Here is a 16922-nt window from a genome sequence, read left to right on the forward strand (position 1 = left end):
TCGGGCTGTCGTGGTAGGGTAGACGAGTAGAACACCAAACAGGTTAGTTATATGTTGAATAGTCCCCTGCACATTGTATGCCTTTTTCCCTTCCATTTTCTGCCGTCTAGCTATATAACTGAGAAGGGGGAGAAGATATATATCAAAAAAAGAGACATAAAATAACATCTAAAAAGACTACCAAAAAGACATGACTAGGTTGTAGTCCGTAAAACCAAAGAGTAAGTACAATAACAAAAACGTATAGCAAATAGAAAAACAAAAAAGCAATGTGCGAAAAAGCTCAACGACTAGCTTCTCGAAGTTTGTAGTTCCAAAGCAGACTTTGCTGGAAGATAGTCGGATAATCAATCGCTTCCGCAGGAGAAATGTCAACTCCAGACTTCCGGAACGACGATGAAAGTTGCCCAGCGCTGAGAGAATCCCCATGGAATGGAGTGTGTAGGAGGGAATGTGAATCTCCTCTATCTGCACTGAACTGAGGGCCGAAAACCTGCTCCCAGATCTTCCGGACAGAAACAATGGCCGCTCGGGGTTGTGCCTCGCTAACAGGCAGATCGCCAAGAGATACGGGAAATTTGGGCAGAGATGGAGATGGCTCGAGGGTATCCCGTAGGAGTCTTGCAGATGCACCTTCGGTGTCCTGTTGGAGAATGGCAATGGCATGACAGAATTCGTCGATGATGCTCTCTGCAATTTGAGGAGATATCGTCGCGGAACTGAAGTTGACCTTGATTTCCGTCATCCCGTCGCCGCCGCCACCATCAATTGGCGTTACCATGATCCACAAATCGGCTGCGTCCGATGATGGGACATACGCCTCGAGAGTGCCTTTGGCATCACCAATGACGATATCATCCATGTCCTGGTGCAGGTTTTGGTACTGCAGGATTGAACTGAAACGTTCCGATCTCGACCATTTGGTGCAGCGCTCAATGATTCGTTGGAAACCCATCATAGTGTGAGGCAGGGCATCGACATATTGTTGCTGAACACCAGCGAGCAAGTCACTCCCAGTCGTTTTGTCGCCAAGTTGGACCCGAATGGGAACCAAGTTGAGACAGGGACCTACTACCTCGTTTATACCAAACATATGATCCAAGCTGGGGCGGGTGTTGGTCAAATGACCAAAGACAACATCATCATGTTGAGAGAGACGGCTGAGCACGAGCGCCCAGGCTGCCTTCACAATCGTTGCTGGGGTGATTGAGGAATTATGGGGTAGCCGCGACAGTGGAACGGTACGGGTGGTACTCTGATCGAGGGGGTGTTCTTTTGGTTGAGATTGATTGGGTTGTTTCCGAACAACGATGGGCGTTACTCTAGAGACCCGCAGCAGGTTGCTCCAGAAGTGCTCGGCGTCGTTGGTTTCGGATAGTAGTCGCTCACTTTCTTCCACGTACGTCAAAAACTTGAGTGGAGGTGACATCTTGTGACCGCTGTATAATGCGTGTAGGTCCTGTTGAATGATTGGCATACAAATGCCGTCATACTGGGCATGGGAGATTCGTATCGTGAGCCGAACCCGTTCCAGTGAGGCGATATGAAGCACGAAGCGGATGAGCACATCATTCAATGCTGGCGCGCGATCATTGTGGACCAGACTGGTCAATGTGTCGGGATTGTGCGTCCCGGTAGATTCATCGTATACTTCAAACCGGACATCTGCCGCTCGATACCGGGGAATCACTTGAAGAACGGAGCCGCGTAGAACGACGAAACGTGCCCGGAGAATTTCGTGCCGCTCCACAAGGGCATGGCAGGCATACTTCAACTTCTCGGTGTCGATGGAGCCGTGAAGATCGTAGGAAAAGTAGTTCAGCCAACCGCGTGACGGGGAGACAGTCTGTGCCAAACAGTATGATTGGAAGTCGGTGGCCTTCAGAACCTTTTCGATGTCTCCCTCAGGTATTCCCAGCTCCAGCGAGATGAGACGGAGATCCGGGGATATGGGAGTGGGATCCGTTTTGGGTTCAGTCAGTGGTAGGCTTTGATGACCTTCATTAGTGACCCGCAACTTAGCCTTGGAAACTATAGCCGAGAGGGTCTGGAGTTGGTGAACATCTGCTGAAGTGATGTAAATGGACTTAGCTCGAGCACCCGAAACAAGACGCATGACCAGAATGGAATCTCCTCCGAGCTGGAAGAAATTCGCATCAGGACCAATGGAAGACATGTCGCTCTTGAAGATACCGGCCCAGATCCCCTGCAGGGTTCGGTAAATAATCGTCGACCCCTCGCCCGCGGAGTCAACCCTGGCATGTCTATTCGAAGTTGGGAGGATATCCTGCTGATGCTGTTGCTGTTGCTTTCGTTGACGGATATTCTCCACAGCAAGGCGACGCAATTCTGGCCGGTTTGTTTTATCAGACGAAGATGTTGGTAGACAATCCAGGATGATGAGATGCCCGGGGATCATGTATTCGGGAAGGTTGTTCCTGAGCTTTACTCGAATAGCATCGAGATCATACCGTTTGTCTGCGCCGGTACGACCTTTGACAACGAAGAGAACCAGGATGTCTGTGGGTAGGATATCGGGCGCCATTGAACTTGGAACAACCTCCGCCGCGAGATCCTGGATGTTGGGAAGATTGATCTGCCGCAACGCTTGCTCAACCTCTTCCAGCTCCATTCGCATACCTCGGAGCTTGACCTGAGTATCCTTGCGGCTGACGAAGATTAAGCTTCCGTCATCATCATATCGAACCAGGTCCCCAGTTTTGTAGCATTTTGTTCCGACGTCAGCGACTGACATACTTTTCAACCAAACTGGGGGATCAATGAATTCCTTTAAAGTCTTCTCCTGATCGTGAAGATAGCCCCGAGCAAGTGACGGCCCCTCGATGAGAAGCTCACCAACTGCGCTAATCGGAGACAGGCAGCTAGGGTTCTGAGGATCCACCACCCAGGTGCGACAGGCAATTCCTAGCCCGATATTTGCAGGATCAATTTTCCCTGGAATGAGTGACTGGGATGTAGAGCAACAAACGCAACATTCGGTTGGTCCGTAGATGCTGATCACGTCAACACCAGCGATTGTCCAGTCGCTGATATCGGCTGACGTGACTTTCTCGCCTCCCAGTCGGAGCCTCTTGAGGCATTGGGATACTTGACCAACATCTAGAGTCCTGGCCACTGTTGGTGTTATGCAAGCATAGTTGACCTGTGCGTCAATGCAGAATTGCGACAGACTGTCACGTCGCTCCTCTTCAGACGGCACACAAAGACAACCTCCACTCAGCAAGGAAATGAGAATATCATCAATGCTGATGTCGAATGAATTGGAACAGAATTGAAGCACACGGCTTGCATCATCTATCCCGTAACCTTGTTGCTTTTCGGCCACAGACGACGCATATGCCTGATGTGTCACAAGGACGCCCTTGGGCGAGCCGGTGGTACCCGAGGTAAAGATGCAGTAGAGAGGATCACCTGGTGCAATCTTGCTAAGCATTGAAGATTGACCATCTGTAGATTCGTCAGGAAGGCGCCCCAAAAGCTGATGTGAGATTCGTAGCACCCGGAGTTGACCCGACTCAATGATATCGCTCGCACTCGCGGTAGATGCTAGCACCACAGTTGCTTGACACTGGTCGAAAATTCCCTTCATACGATCCACAGGAGTGCTAGACGCATCTAATGGAACAAAGGCAGCTCCTGTGTAGATGACCGCCAGCATGCAGACAATGTAGAGCGCCGATTTCTGCACCACTATAGGCACAAAGGAACCGCGTTGAACCCCACAAAGCCGTAGGTAATTGCTGAGCCTCCGGGACAGCGCAAAGAGCTCCTTGTATGTGGGTTTGAGATCCCATGAATGTATTGCCTGAAGCCTGGCTCTTTGCTCCATGTTTTCCTTGAGCATGTGAGCGACTGTGGTATTGACGGGAGCAGGAACAGACTGGTTCCACGTGGAAATCGAGTTCAAGTCAAAGGGGCTAACCAAAGACAAATTCGCAAGGCTCATATCAGATGAGTGGTACAGTTGCTCCACCATGTGCTGGAAGAGGTACACAATCCGCTCAAGTCTCGGGGCAGAAACCGATGCTTTCCGGTAGGAGACGTCGATGTTTAGACCCCCTATTTCTTGCAGTTGACACTCAACCAAAATGGGGTATGTCTGGCTGTTATTTTGGAAGAATGCCTCTAAGTCCCGGGAGGAGGTGAAAAGGCCTTGCCTCATCGGCTGCACCTGTGGCTGAATGACCAGTAAACTGTTGAAATCGCAGCAGCGGGAGCTATCAGGTCCAAGCTTCTTGATTTTCTGGAGCCCAAAGTGCTCATGTGGAATGGAATCGATCATTGACTGATTGACATAAGAGAGGAACTCTTGAAGGGTCCAATTGGGATCCACTTGCAAACGGCAGGGGATTGTAGCCAGTGTTGGACCAACCATCTTGTCAATTCCATGGACAGGAACATTTCTTCCGGCGACGGATAATCCAAAGCGCACATCATTGCAGCCAGAATATGCACGTATAACCAAGGCCCATGCGGCTCGGATTATGATTGCCAGGGTTACCTCAGAGCTCCGGGTATTTTGCTTGGGAATTGGCATGCTGTGATGGTATGACTCAACGGAACTGTTCACACTGGGCGAGCTGGTTGTGTTTGCTTTCTGCAATGGGATGTCGGAAGATTGATCGCACTGTGAAAGTTGAGAAGTCCAAAATTGGCCGCTCAGTTCTGCATCGGACTTCCTCAGATGCCGAACGAAGTCCCTGAAGCGCGGCGTCGTATTCTGAGACAGAGGCAAGCCATGGTGGTAGACGTCATCTACTTGCTGTAGTATGAGAGAGAGACTCCAGCCATCGTAGAGTGAGTGGTGCATCGTCAAAATAAAGGTCCATCCTCCTATTTCGGAGTTATGATTAGTTGGGCATAGTGCGACTCGAAGTAGCGACGTGCCCAGGCCAAATGAGTAGTCTGTTTCAAGAACCTGGTCGATGTCGTGGGGGTAATCCCATGGGAGCTCGTCATTTGTCACCACTTGCAGGGTGCCATGGGGTTCTAGGTAAACAATTCGAGTCCGAAGAATCTCATTCTCTCGAACCACTGTTTCGAAGGATGCTTTGAACCGATCTAGGTCAACATTGGCAGGAAGATCGTAGACAGCACGGGAGCCGTAACTGGACTGGGTATCACTGCCTTCAACGGCCAGCATTCCTTCCTGTAGGGGCGTGCATGGGTAGACGTCATGCACCGTTTCTTTCGAAATATCCCAGATCTGAACCAAATCGGAGAGAAGATTGGGCGAAGGCGTCAAGAGTCCGAATGGCTCCACGTCTTCGGTGCCCGTTCCTGATCCATTCCTGTTGCCCAGGGCATCGACTTCGGCTGCCATATGACGTAGCTCAGGGTGCTGAAAGATGCCCGCAACGGTCAGCGGCATCCCGTGGTCACGAAGAGCGGCTGCAAGCTTGATGGCAGTGATAGAGTCTCCCCCAAGCCGCAAAAAGCTGTCATGGGCACCAATGCTGCTAGTTTCAACGGCCAAAACTTCTGCCCAGAGTCGCTGGAGCTCAAACTCTGTTTCGGATTCTAGCGGCTGCTTCTGCCCACTCTCTAGTGAATATGCCAACAAATCTTCCGAGCTCATGGATGTGAGGATTTGTTGCAGCTTCCGTCTGTCCGCTTTGCCGGCCAATGTTCGAGGCATTGACCGGAGTGGAATGTAGCGCGACGGGATCATGTAGGCCGGGAGAGTTTTGGAAAGGTTCAAGATGATGTGAGATGTGAGCTCACGAAGTTGGCTCTCGATGGGAGGCGTGAGGGCCACAAGTGCACCGCCATCGCTTTCGAATGTATCATCCAAGCACAAGAAGGCAACGAGTACTTTTCTTTCAAGATTATCGGCCAAGACGGTGGTCACCTCCACGGCCATGTCGATTGATCTTGGCAGAAGAGCCTTCTTTAAATGGTCTTCAATTTCTCCGATCTCGATTCGTTGCCCATAGATCTTGATCTGCGTGTCCTTGCGTCCAATGTAGAGAAGGTTTCCTACCTCACCGTATCTCACGAGATCGCCCGTTTTGTAGAACCTCCGGAGACTGTTCTTGCCTGGGGTTCGGGCCCATTTCGGATTGGTAATGAATGATGCGTTGGTTTTTGCTGCATCGCCAAGGTAACCACGTGCCAACAAAGGGCCCTCGACCAGCAGTTCTCCCACAAGACCAAGGGGTGTGAGTTGGTCATGGTCTTCTGGATTGACAATCCACGTTAGGGCAGCAACCCCATGTCCAATATCTATGGGGTCTGAAGAGAGGGTGACGGTCCCACTACAGGTGGCCGTAATGCTGGTCTCTGTGGGGCCATAGGCATTCCTCAACTCGAGAGCGAGGGCCCATTTGGATATATGAGTGGGCGTCATTCTTTTCTCCCCAAGACGAAGATACTTGAGCCCTGGGACAGACTGGGGAGATAAAGTGTTCGCAAAGGATGGCGTGATGTGTGCTGTATTGGCACCCGATCTGTTTATGAAGCCGGCGATATCATTCACGCGATCATCCTCGGAAGGAATGCACACGCATCCACCGAAAAAGAGAGTGGTGATAATATCTTCTAAGCTAGTGTCGAAGCTAAAAGATGCAAATTGAAGAACTCGACTCTTATCTGAACGAAGTAGAGCTTCTTGACGAGGACCAATCACTCCAGAGCAAAATTGATCGTGCTGGATGACAACTCCTTTGGGCTTCCCGGTACTACCGGACGTGAATATGACATAGACGACATTGTTTGGCTTGACACTTTCACCTAGGTTTAAGTCACCGCCGTCGATTGTCGACACTGAAAGGTTTGAGTGAGCTGCCCTTCTGGAGAAGTTGCTTTTGGGAGTCGATATGTCAAGTGTACTGGGCGTGTCCGGGTTTGCTGAATCAGTCGGAAGTGAAGGCGGCGTGCGTGGCCATGATTCTTGGTGTGAGCTCGCGCTTTCTGTCATCTGGTCTCGCGATGGGGGTCGTATGATACCATCGTAGAACGGCGAGAATTCAGAAGAGTATTCGAGTTGCTTTATATCTGAGATTTCACTGCTGGGGTTGCTTTGGAGGCTCTGGAAGAATCTCTCCGAAACCTCAAGTTTGATTGTCGTTGAGATCGGGACAGTGGATGTGGTTGAGGATACCAGGGCAAGGTCTGCGTTGCACTGAGAAATTATGTCGTTCATTCTGTCCAACGGATGGGAGACGTCGAGAGGGACGAATCCGCCACCTGCCTTCATGACACCGAACATTGCAACCACAGCCCAGACGGATTTCTCAAAAAGTAGTGGTACTAGCTTTTCGGGTCCAATGTGATGCTCTTCCCGTAAGATCAGAGCCAACTGGGCAGAGTACAGGTGAAGCTCTCTGTACGTAAGAGAGCCATCCCATGCATGCACAGCCTCGGAATCTGGATGCAAGAAAGTCTGTTCTGCAACCACATCATGTACGAGGCGAGTCTGCTCCTTGGGGGGTTTTTCATTCCAAGTTTTGATCTGTTGACGATCTCGACTCGTGATCATCTCGACCTCAGCCATCCTTTTGGTGCTGTCAGTGGACCGGAAACACTGGGAAACGGCCTCAAAGTGGAGCACAAGGCGCTCAATTTGCAGCTGTGACATGACCGACGGATTGAAAATGACTTCTACATCCACTTGCGTTTCAGAAAATGTGCAAGAAAGCACCAGAGGATATGTGTGGAAATTTGGGTTTGCTGCAGCCTCATGGATCTGCTGTCCGAGGATGCCATCCTCTTCATCCGAATCGGTCTTCTCGTCCATTGGCTGGATTACTAGAAGGTTTTGGAAGTTGCACGCCTCCAAAGAACCTTCTCCTAGTTTTCTGATATTTTGAAGACCAACATGCTCATGGGGCATCATGTCAGTGGCTTGTGCCTGCATAGCCTGAAGGAAGGCTACCACATGCTGTTGGCAATCGATATGAACACGGACAGGCACAGTGGTCAATGTGGGTCCCCCTATCTTGGTGATTCCCTCCACCGGAACTGTTCTTCCGCTCAAAATGGCTCCAAAGGTTATGTCGTCGGACTCTGAGTACTTGCTGACAAGGAAGGCCCAGGCAGCCCGAAGGATTGTCGCTGTAGTGAAGCGTCGGTCGTGATGGTTGTCGAGTTTGATCTGGTGATATACCTTTGACGCTTGATGCTGCTTTACCTCTGGTGCAACATCCTTGATTGGGAAGTCCACTTGTCGGAAACCTTCGAGTTCTGACTTCCAGTAGTCCTCTGAGCCTAGAGGTGTTCGGGTCTGAAGGTATGCTATAAAACGAGGGAAAGGAACTGTTGACCATTGTACCGCAGCCTCCTCATTTTGATATGCATGCATCGTCCGTTTCAAAATTGTTGGCAGAAGCCAGCCATCATACATAGCGTGATGCACCGTCCAGACAAAGAACCTAGCTTTGGTTGGCGTGGTAACAATAGCACATCGTGACAGTGCTGAACCATATGTCATAGAGGCTTTCTCATCTTCTTTCAGGAACGATTGTAGATCGCAATATTGCGAATTTTCCCATGGTACAGCGTCCATTTCGGGGCTGTCTGCCTTTATGACGACCTGGAGAGAGCCAAAATGGCGTGAAAGTATGATTCGTGTCCTCAAGAGCGGATAGCGTGAGGCAACCAGGTTCCACGCTGACTTGAGGCGATTAGTTGACGTTGTGGCAGGGATCGTATAAATCAACCGCGCGACATAGGCATTGTCTTGCCTCATAGACAATGCCATCAGTCCCTCTTGCATAGCTGAACAAGGATAAACGTCCTCGATCGCTTCTCTTGAAACATGGCAAGTGGTAGCGATCTCCTCCTCCAGTGCCTCGTCCGGCCAGGTACCCTGAAGCAAGGAGAAAGGCAAAGGATCCGTTTCGAACAATGTCATCGGAGCATGGCCCGCACTCAAATTCATTCTCTCGGCGAGCCTTTCTGCCATCTCGTGCAGTATGGAATACCGGAAGATATCAGCGACATTAAGTGCACTCCCTTGCTTACTCGCGACGGCGCAGAGCTTCATTGCGAATATGGAATCACCTCCAAGTCGGAAGAAATCATCATATATCCCGATTCGGTGTATTGGAAGCTTGAGTACCCTTGACCAAAGCTCTTGAATTATTTTCTGTTCTCGAGTCTCGGGCTGATGATGGCTTGACGCTGTACCCAGGGAGTAATCCAGGTACTGAGACTCCGACATATGCTCAATTGCTCTTGTTAGAGTGGCCCGGAACTTCTTTCCAGATGTGCTTGTGGGAATTTTGTCAACCGGGACATAAAGGCTGGGTCGCATATATATTGGGAGAGAAGATGCCAATTTGGCCTCAACATCTAACATTTGCGCTCGCGCACTGTCCGACAGTGGTAGGATATTAAATTCCGTCCCAATCTGCCAGGATTGTGGAGAGGTCGAGAAGAACGCGGCGATGAGGCTTTTTCCCGAGGCACTGGTGCTCGTTGCCAAACAGGAGGCAACATCACCTCTCCACGGTGAATGTAAGAGGAGACATGAATCGATCTCATCTAGTTCAATGCGCTGGCCGTGAAGCTTGATTTGGCCATCTCGGCGCCCAAGGCATATCAAGGACCCATCGGGCGCATAGTGCACAAGGTCGCCCGTTTTGTAGAATCGACGGGGAGGTGAGTCTGATTTCTTAGCCCATGATGGATCTGTGATGAAACTGGCATCCGTGAGATCTTGCCTGCCGTGGTATCCCCTAGCAAGTATTGGCCCTTCAATCAACAACTCTCCCACACCACCAATGGGGACCAGTTGGTCGTGATTGTGACTGCTCACAACCCAGGTCAATGCTCCCACCCCAAATCCGATGTTGCTCGCATGGGAAATGCTTGAATTAGGTTGATACGGAGCAGCCACGACGCTTGTCACGGAGCACTCAGCGGGCCCGTATGAGTTTATAAGCGTGACTGCCTCGCCCCAATGCGTGACAAGGTCTGCAGTAACCTGCTCTCCGCCAAGAAGCAAAACTTTCAATGATGGAACCTCTTCGGGTTGCAGTAGCTTGGCCACCGAGGGAGTCAACTCCGCGGAATTCACGTTCATTCTCTTGATAGCCCCTGCCAAATCACTAAGACGCTCCTGCTCTGACGGTATGCATACGCATCCACCAACCATCAGGGTGGTCAGGATTTCTTCAAGACAGGTGTCGAAAGCAAAAGAGGCGAACTGCAGGACCCGGCTCTCGGAGGATCGCATAATCGCCTGCGACCGAGCTGCTACACCAGAACAGAATGAGCGATGATCTGTGACAATTCCTTTCGGCTCCCCAGTTGTACCCGAGGTGAACACAATATAAGCGCTGTCGGCTGGTGAACTGGGAGTGGCTTGAAGACCAGCCGGATTGGGCCTCTCCGCCACCAGTTGTTGATATCTGGTATTCGAAATTTCCACCACGCTCAGCTCAGATTCGGACCACTGCTCTTGCATACTATGGCCACTTGGGACAACGATTATTCGGGCGTCCACCTGACGACATATCTCCAAGCGGCGCGAAATGGGATGTGTCGGGTCCAACGGAACAATTGCACCACCGGCCTTGAGAATGGCAATCATCGCAACGATAGCCCAGACGGACTTCTCAAAACAGAAAGGCACAGAAACTTCGGGTCGCACCCCCATGCTCTTTAGGTACTCTGAGAATGTGTCCGAAATAGCATCCAGTTCGTCGTAAGTTAGCTCACCATCCCATGAGCACAAGGCTTGATTCTGCGGGACTTCCTGGGATTGTGCAGATATCACTCCATGAATACAATTTTCCATAATCCGTGGAATTTTGTTGTTCCATTTCTCAATTTCAACGAGATCAGAGTCACTGATCAACCTCAATTCCTTGAGTGGTGAACGGGGTGCAAAGATGGTAGCGTGGAAGATGTGGCCGAAAGACGTAGCGAGTCTTTGGATAGAGTCACTAGAGGCCTTGTCTGTCCAGTAATCAAAACGCACCGTCACTGTACTTGGAGCAATGTATGCTGTCACCGTCAAATCGTACTATACCGGCATATATTAGTCTCTCATTAGACAAAGCATTACTTTTGCGTGGCTTCACAGAAATATCTAGAAAGTTGAACACTTACCTCAGTTGGATCATAGACCTCAATACTCCTCAAACGGGTCTTAGACTCTGAGCCAAGCTCTGGGCTGGTTTGTCTAAGGATAGAGACCAGGGTATTGAACAGAGGTACCGTAGACATGCCGAGGCCATGCATAACATCGCCCATGGAGACGTGTTGATGAGGAATACTTGCAATAAAGTCATTCTTCTGTGTTGCCATCAACTCGAGAGGGGTTTGTTCCTTTTTGATAGCAAGTCGGCAAGTGACTAGGTTGACAAACGCTCCAACAATATCCTCAATTCCACCCAATGGTGCCGCCCGGGCTGAGTTTATATACCCAAAGCAAATTTCTTCTTGGTCAGTGTATGCTCCAAGAAGAATTGCCCAAGTGAGTTGAAGGAGATCTGCAACTGTCATGCTTTGTCTTCTCAGTACATCACGCGTTGTCTGCTGCAACGGAATATCAATGCTGCATGATTGGAGCGCAGGGGGAGATGGTGGTTGAGCCAGCACCGACATTTTTAGGTGGCAGACGTCCGCATCTTTGAGGTACTTCATCCAATATCTCATGCCTGCATCTCTATCCTGGTTGCGGAGATACTTGATGTAGTCGCCATAAATCGTCTTCGATAGTGGCACCGGGAAAGGATTTGATGCATCACATGCCTGGACTAGATCCCGGAATATAAGCTCCATCGACATTCCATCCGTTATAGCATGGCTCATTTCAAGTTTGCAAATGAAGACACCGTCTCTTAAGGGCGCAATTCGAAGCCTGTGTGGAGGCTTTAATGGAGCGAAGCTTTCGTCTGGGCAGTTGAGCAACTCTAATTTACTGGCATGCTGGGTCACCTGTACCAACGGATGCCGTAGAATAACCTGAACAAAGGGTTGTGCGTGATCAGGGATCTCCAAGAAAATAACCCGCAGTGCATCATGGCGCTCGATCACCTTTCTCCACGCCAAGGTGATTTTTTGAATATTCGGCGTTGATCTTTGATCCCCACCACTCGTGATCTCGAATGTGTGTGTTGTCTGATAAAGGGCCTGGTTCCTGGACTGACTCAAAAGAATGCCTTCCTGGATGGGATAGCATGGGTGTATGACTTGAATATCCTGAATAGGAATGCCACTGATACTGGAGATACTCTCGACAGTGAGACTGTGTGGTTCGGGGGCTTCAGCTGCTTCAGCGCAGATCTCGACTTGCGGCTCGCGCTGTTCATGCGGAAGGGAAACTGCCAGAGAACTTTCTGGTCCGCTGCAGGGCAGGTCTTCCAACTTGATGCCTCTTAGAATATCTCTCACATCCAGCCGAATGCCTTTTTCTCGACAGACACTGACGAGTCGGATCGCCGTAAGTGAGTCGCCACCAAGGCTAACAAATGAGGACTCCATTGAGATTTCTGAGACGTCGAGATGTAGGATGGCACTACACTCTGCTTGCATGACTTGCTGCCATTGATTCAACTGCTTTTGACTTGCAGGGGAGTAAGTGGGTGAAGGCGGCTCCTCGGTCTGGGCCGCGGGTTTTCCCATTCTTTCCACGTAGTCACGGATCTGTCTCCTATTCATTTTGCCATTATTGTTCAATGGTGGCTTCGACATGAGAAGCCAGTCTGTGGGCCACATGAATGGGGGAAGCTCCTTCTCCGTACATATGCGCACTTTTTTAAGATGGCGTTGTAGTGTGTCCGGATCAATGATGACAATGGATTCATCATGCGAAGGGGGGAGTATTGCTTGCTCCATTGCAACAGCAGCAACAAGTCGACCGGAATAGGGGCCTTCGGACGGGAACAGCACCACGGCCTCAACTACAAGGTGATGTTGGCTGATATTGAACTCGATGTCTGCTGGCTCGATTCTCTGGCCATGGTATTTAATCTGCGAGTCCTTCCGACCCACGAAAATGAGCTTTCCATCATCGTCATACTTGACAATGTCACCTGTCTTATAGAAACGAGATGGTAGCCGAGACTGCTGTCGGTCAAACCACATGGGCTGACGGAGGAAGACGCTTGATGTGAGGTCCGGGCGGTTAAGATAACCCCTAGAAACCGTGGGTCCTTCAATCACCAATTCCCCGGGACAGCCTAGTGGTGCTAGCTGATTGTAATCATCTGGGTGGACAATCCAGTGGTGACAACCAAGGGCATGTCCAATATTGGAATTAGGATGTTGGTTGTTTTCAACCTGCAGAACAGAGGTAAAAACTCCCGTTTCGCTGGGCCCATACCCTGTCTGAAATCGAACTCGCGGTGCCCATTGAAGGGTTATGTGCTTTGGAAGAGCCTCACCACCGATGGCTACTGCCTTAAGGCATGGAACCTTGTCTGGGTTCAAAAGTCCTAGCACGGAAGGTGTTGTGCACAACCAGTTTGCCTTGAAGTCGCAAATGGATCGCTCCAAATTGTTCACACGGTCATATTCCGAGGGAATACAGAGGCAAGCACCGTGGAACATCGCAAGGAACATATCACCAGCACTAACATCGAAGCCATAACTGGAATATTGAAAAATGCGCGAGTCGGATGAGACGTTATAATTTTTTCCTATCGCGAATATAGAGGTACACATCGCTGAGTGCGGGACATCGATTCCCTTGGGAGAACCTGTGCTTCCCGAAGTATATAGAACAAATGCCCGATTGACAGAGGTGGCAGTCTCTGTATGCACCGCACGGTCCCCCAAGTCAGGGCGTTCCAAAAGGGATCTCAGTGCTTCTTCGTCCACGCAGATGACGCGAGGCACCAGGCTTTCACAAAGCGACATGTGCGCTTCATCGGCCAGCATGATGCTTATTCCGCCGTCGGTGATGATAGACTTTAGTCTGCTGACAGGCTGCTGAGTGTCTAATGTAAGGCACGCACCACCAGCCTTCTGGATGGCTAGTATTGAGACTGGAACCTGCTTGGATTTATCAAGGCATAAGGCGACGATGACTTCTGGTCCGACTCCAATTTGTCGTAGTGCGTGTGCAAGTCTATTAGACTGCTCATCGAGGCTCTTGTAGGTGTGTTTACCATCCCATGCATCGATGGCAATGCGATCTGGGGATCGAGCCGCAACCTCTTCGAAGACATGGTGAATACATCGGTTTATCGAAGTAATAGGCCGATCATTCCATTTCCAAATCTGGTCTTTGTCGTGGGGGCTTAGAACTTCAATGTCGCGGATCTTCTGTGTTGGGAATGCGATCGCTAGTTGTCGAGCAACATGTAGAAACTGATGAAGGAAACATGTCACGCGCTTGCGAGAAAAGATTGACTCATCAAAATGCGCCACAACATGGAGATTTTGTTGACCATGGCATTCCAGGAGGAGTGGATAGGGATATTTTCGCGTTTGCGGGCAGAACAAGTTCATCGTTTGCTCACCGCACTGAAAGACCTTTTTGACGGGTCCTCGGATATATAACAGGCTGGAAAATGGTTCTCCTGGTGTTTTACCATCGACACCAATCTTTCCGGAGTCATTTTGGCTATCGATGATATTTTGCATTTGTGAAACAAGTCCCATCGTGGTCTCCTCCCGATTGAATTCCGCGCGTACTGGCGCCAAAAACAACTCTGGGCCGGTAAATTCACCAGTCGCGCCAGCAGGGATTTCTTCATTGCGGTGTGACTGAATGGTGCCAAAGGTCACGTCCGCTGATTGTGCGTACAGGCTGAGGACAATAGCCCATGCCGAATATAAAATATTCGAGGCTTGGGCATTCGATGTGTCCAGCCCCCCAATCAGTGCCTCTTCCTCCACAATTGACGACGCGTAGACCTGGTTTGGAACCCAGTCAATTCCCCCAGTCAGAGGATCCCATGCTGTTGTTATCTGATTAAAGGGGTAGACTGCTCCTTTTGTTGCTTCATCCTTTCCAAGTGGTTGCTGAGCGAAGGCTTTCAAAGGCACACATTCGATTTTGTTCATTTCGTCCTGGTCGGAGGCCTGATACTCCGAACATAGTTGATTCAAGAGCACGGTCAAAGTATGATCATCGTGGACAGATTGATGAATAGTGAGAACAAAGAATCGGTCGGTAGATCCCTTCTGCTGTCCAATGAGGCCGGATCGAGAAAGTGGCAAACCGTACCCCATGGGCAGTTCGAGATCTTTGCTCAGATATACTGTCAGAGAGTTATCAGAGGCCCATAGAGAGCCTTCATCCATGACAACTTGCATAGCTCCCATGCTGGTCATAAATATCCTGGTGCGAAGAATTTCGCAGGACGCAACAACCCGATTCCAGGCATGTTGAAAGCGTGGGAGCTCAATTTTGGGAGGAAGATCCAAGACATATTGCAAAATACAAAGGGAGCGGTTGGACGAGTAGTTCATCAACAAGCCCTGCAATGGATTGCATGGGTAGCATTTTTGGATGCGCGAGGATAGAAATGTCTCATCTGTCTTCAACTCTGCTATCACTGCTGCCACCTCTGCAGAAGCTTGTTGGGTCGACTCGGAACCCATTGTGCCTGAAGGATTTCAACAATGCTAGCACTTCTTTACGATGATATCCGTACCATAGCCATCATTTAAAGCCCCCTCCTTGGCTTACGGGAAATGACTTGCCAATTGTCAGATATATTTCAGTATCGCAAACATACATACCTACATAAAATGTACGATTTTGATTGCATATATTACCAGAAAACTCTCATTATTCTGGCGTAGATGTATGGCCTTTACGATTATCAATATTTATTATGAATTACCAAACTTCCTATCTATATCAGGCTGTTATGCTCGCCCCGCACCTGCCTGTATTACTTTCTAGATCTGTATATGCAGTACAAGCTGCAATGATATTACCAAGTTTTGGATATTAAAAATAATCCTCTCTACCCCCGACGGCACTCCGTGCCCAGTCAATCCTTCGTCTCTCACTTTACCAAAAAAATAGAAAATGCAGGCATTCCCTGATAGGGCTATTGTTGTCCTCGCGCATACCGTCGCCAAGTCGTACAAACTAGGTCCTTTTGCCTCTCCATCTAGAGCACATTATCAAATGTACATTGAAGGATTTCGGAAGTACACTGTTACATGCCATGTCCGGTAATAAGGGTGGGTCTACTTGTTCTCTCGGGGGAGCTATCGTATAGTGACCGAAATTCAATCAATTGCACAACTAAAATCAATATTCGGCAATTGTATGGAGGGAACCCGTGCTCTATGCATCATACGCCGTTTATACTGTATTAGGAACGGCATGGAATCTTATGGGATGGTGAGCTTCCAAATTTTCTTTTCCTGGCCAGCGTGCGAAAGTAGCGTTGAGAATGTGTATATAAACTATCAGGTCGCAAAATAATCAGAGTCCAAACCTGACTTCCAGAACGTGTGCCGCAGCCTTTATTTTTGGTTCTATCTCTATCACCTTCTGTCTTAGGTGGCTTTGCATTTTGCAGTATCAATCTTCAAAAGATGTTCGAATACAACCACGGCAGTGTCCTCTGGGAGAGATTCTTCATGGGGACCGATAATAGCACTGCAGCTGCGATAGTTGCCATGACCGGAATGATAGCCTATGTTGTGTTTGTTGTACTCGCCACGGATGTGGCCCAGAAGAAACAAAGCATGGAAACGGTCATTACCCATTCTCATTTCCTTTATTCCTGCAACAGGCCCCAAGCGTCGCACTATTGTGCTAATCTAAGCTTTCTTAGAGCCCCGCAAAGCCCAATAAGCATCAGGGACGCAGTCACACCCGAAGCCCTCACGAGAGTGATATAGTTTCGCCACTGAATGACTTTGATTACCGCACGGTGAATCCAATTGACTACCGGCCTTTCAAGACCATGCCGCATGTTTCAATGGGTGGGTCTCATCTCCTCTAGCAAAATCCAAGTGCATTTTATCTGACAATG

General features: G+C 49.6%; 2 protein-coding genes across 2 annotated transcripts; one reads left to right on the forward strand and one right to left on the reverse strand.

Annotated features, from left to right (window-relative positions):
• Nucleotides 1-283: 283 nt before the first annotated feature.
• N7471_003361 (uncharacterized protein) lies at nt 284-15525 on the reverse strand (the record flags this gene model as incomplete). Its single annotated transcript, XM_057276081.1, has 2 exons — nt 284-10993; nt 11080-15525. The coding sequence occupies 2 exons, from the start codon at nt 15523-15525 to the stop codon at nt 284-286; spliced, it is 15156 nt and encodes a 5051-aa protein (XP_057140719.1).
• A 954-nt stretch (nt 15526-16479) lies between these two features.
• N7471_003362 (uncharacterized protein) lies at nt 16480-16892 on the forward strand (the record flags this gene model as incomplete). Its single annotated transcript, XM_057276082.1, has 2 exons — nt 16480-16641; nt 16722-16892. 2 exons carry the CDS (start codon nt 16480-16482, stop codon nt 16890-16892), a joined length of 333 nt encoding a protein of 110 aa, XP_057140720.1.
• Nucleotides 16893-16922: the final 30 nt, after the last annotated feature.

This window comes from Penicillium samsonianum (genome assembly GCF_028829775.1).
Source record: "Penicillium samsonianum strain IBT 33392 chromosome Unknown utg000002l_segment0_segment0, whole genome shotgun sequence".
Lineage (NCBI taxonomy): Eukaryota > Fungi > Ascomycota > Eurotiomycetes > Eurotiales > Aspergillaceae > Penicillium > Penicillium samsonianum.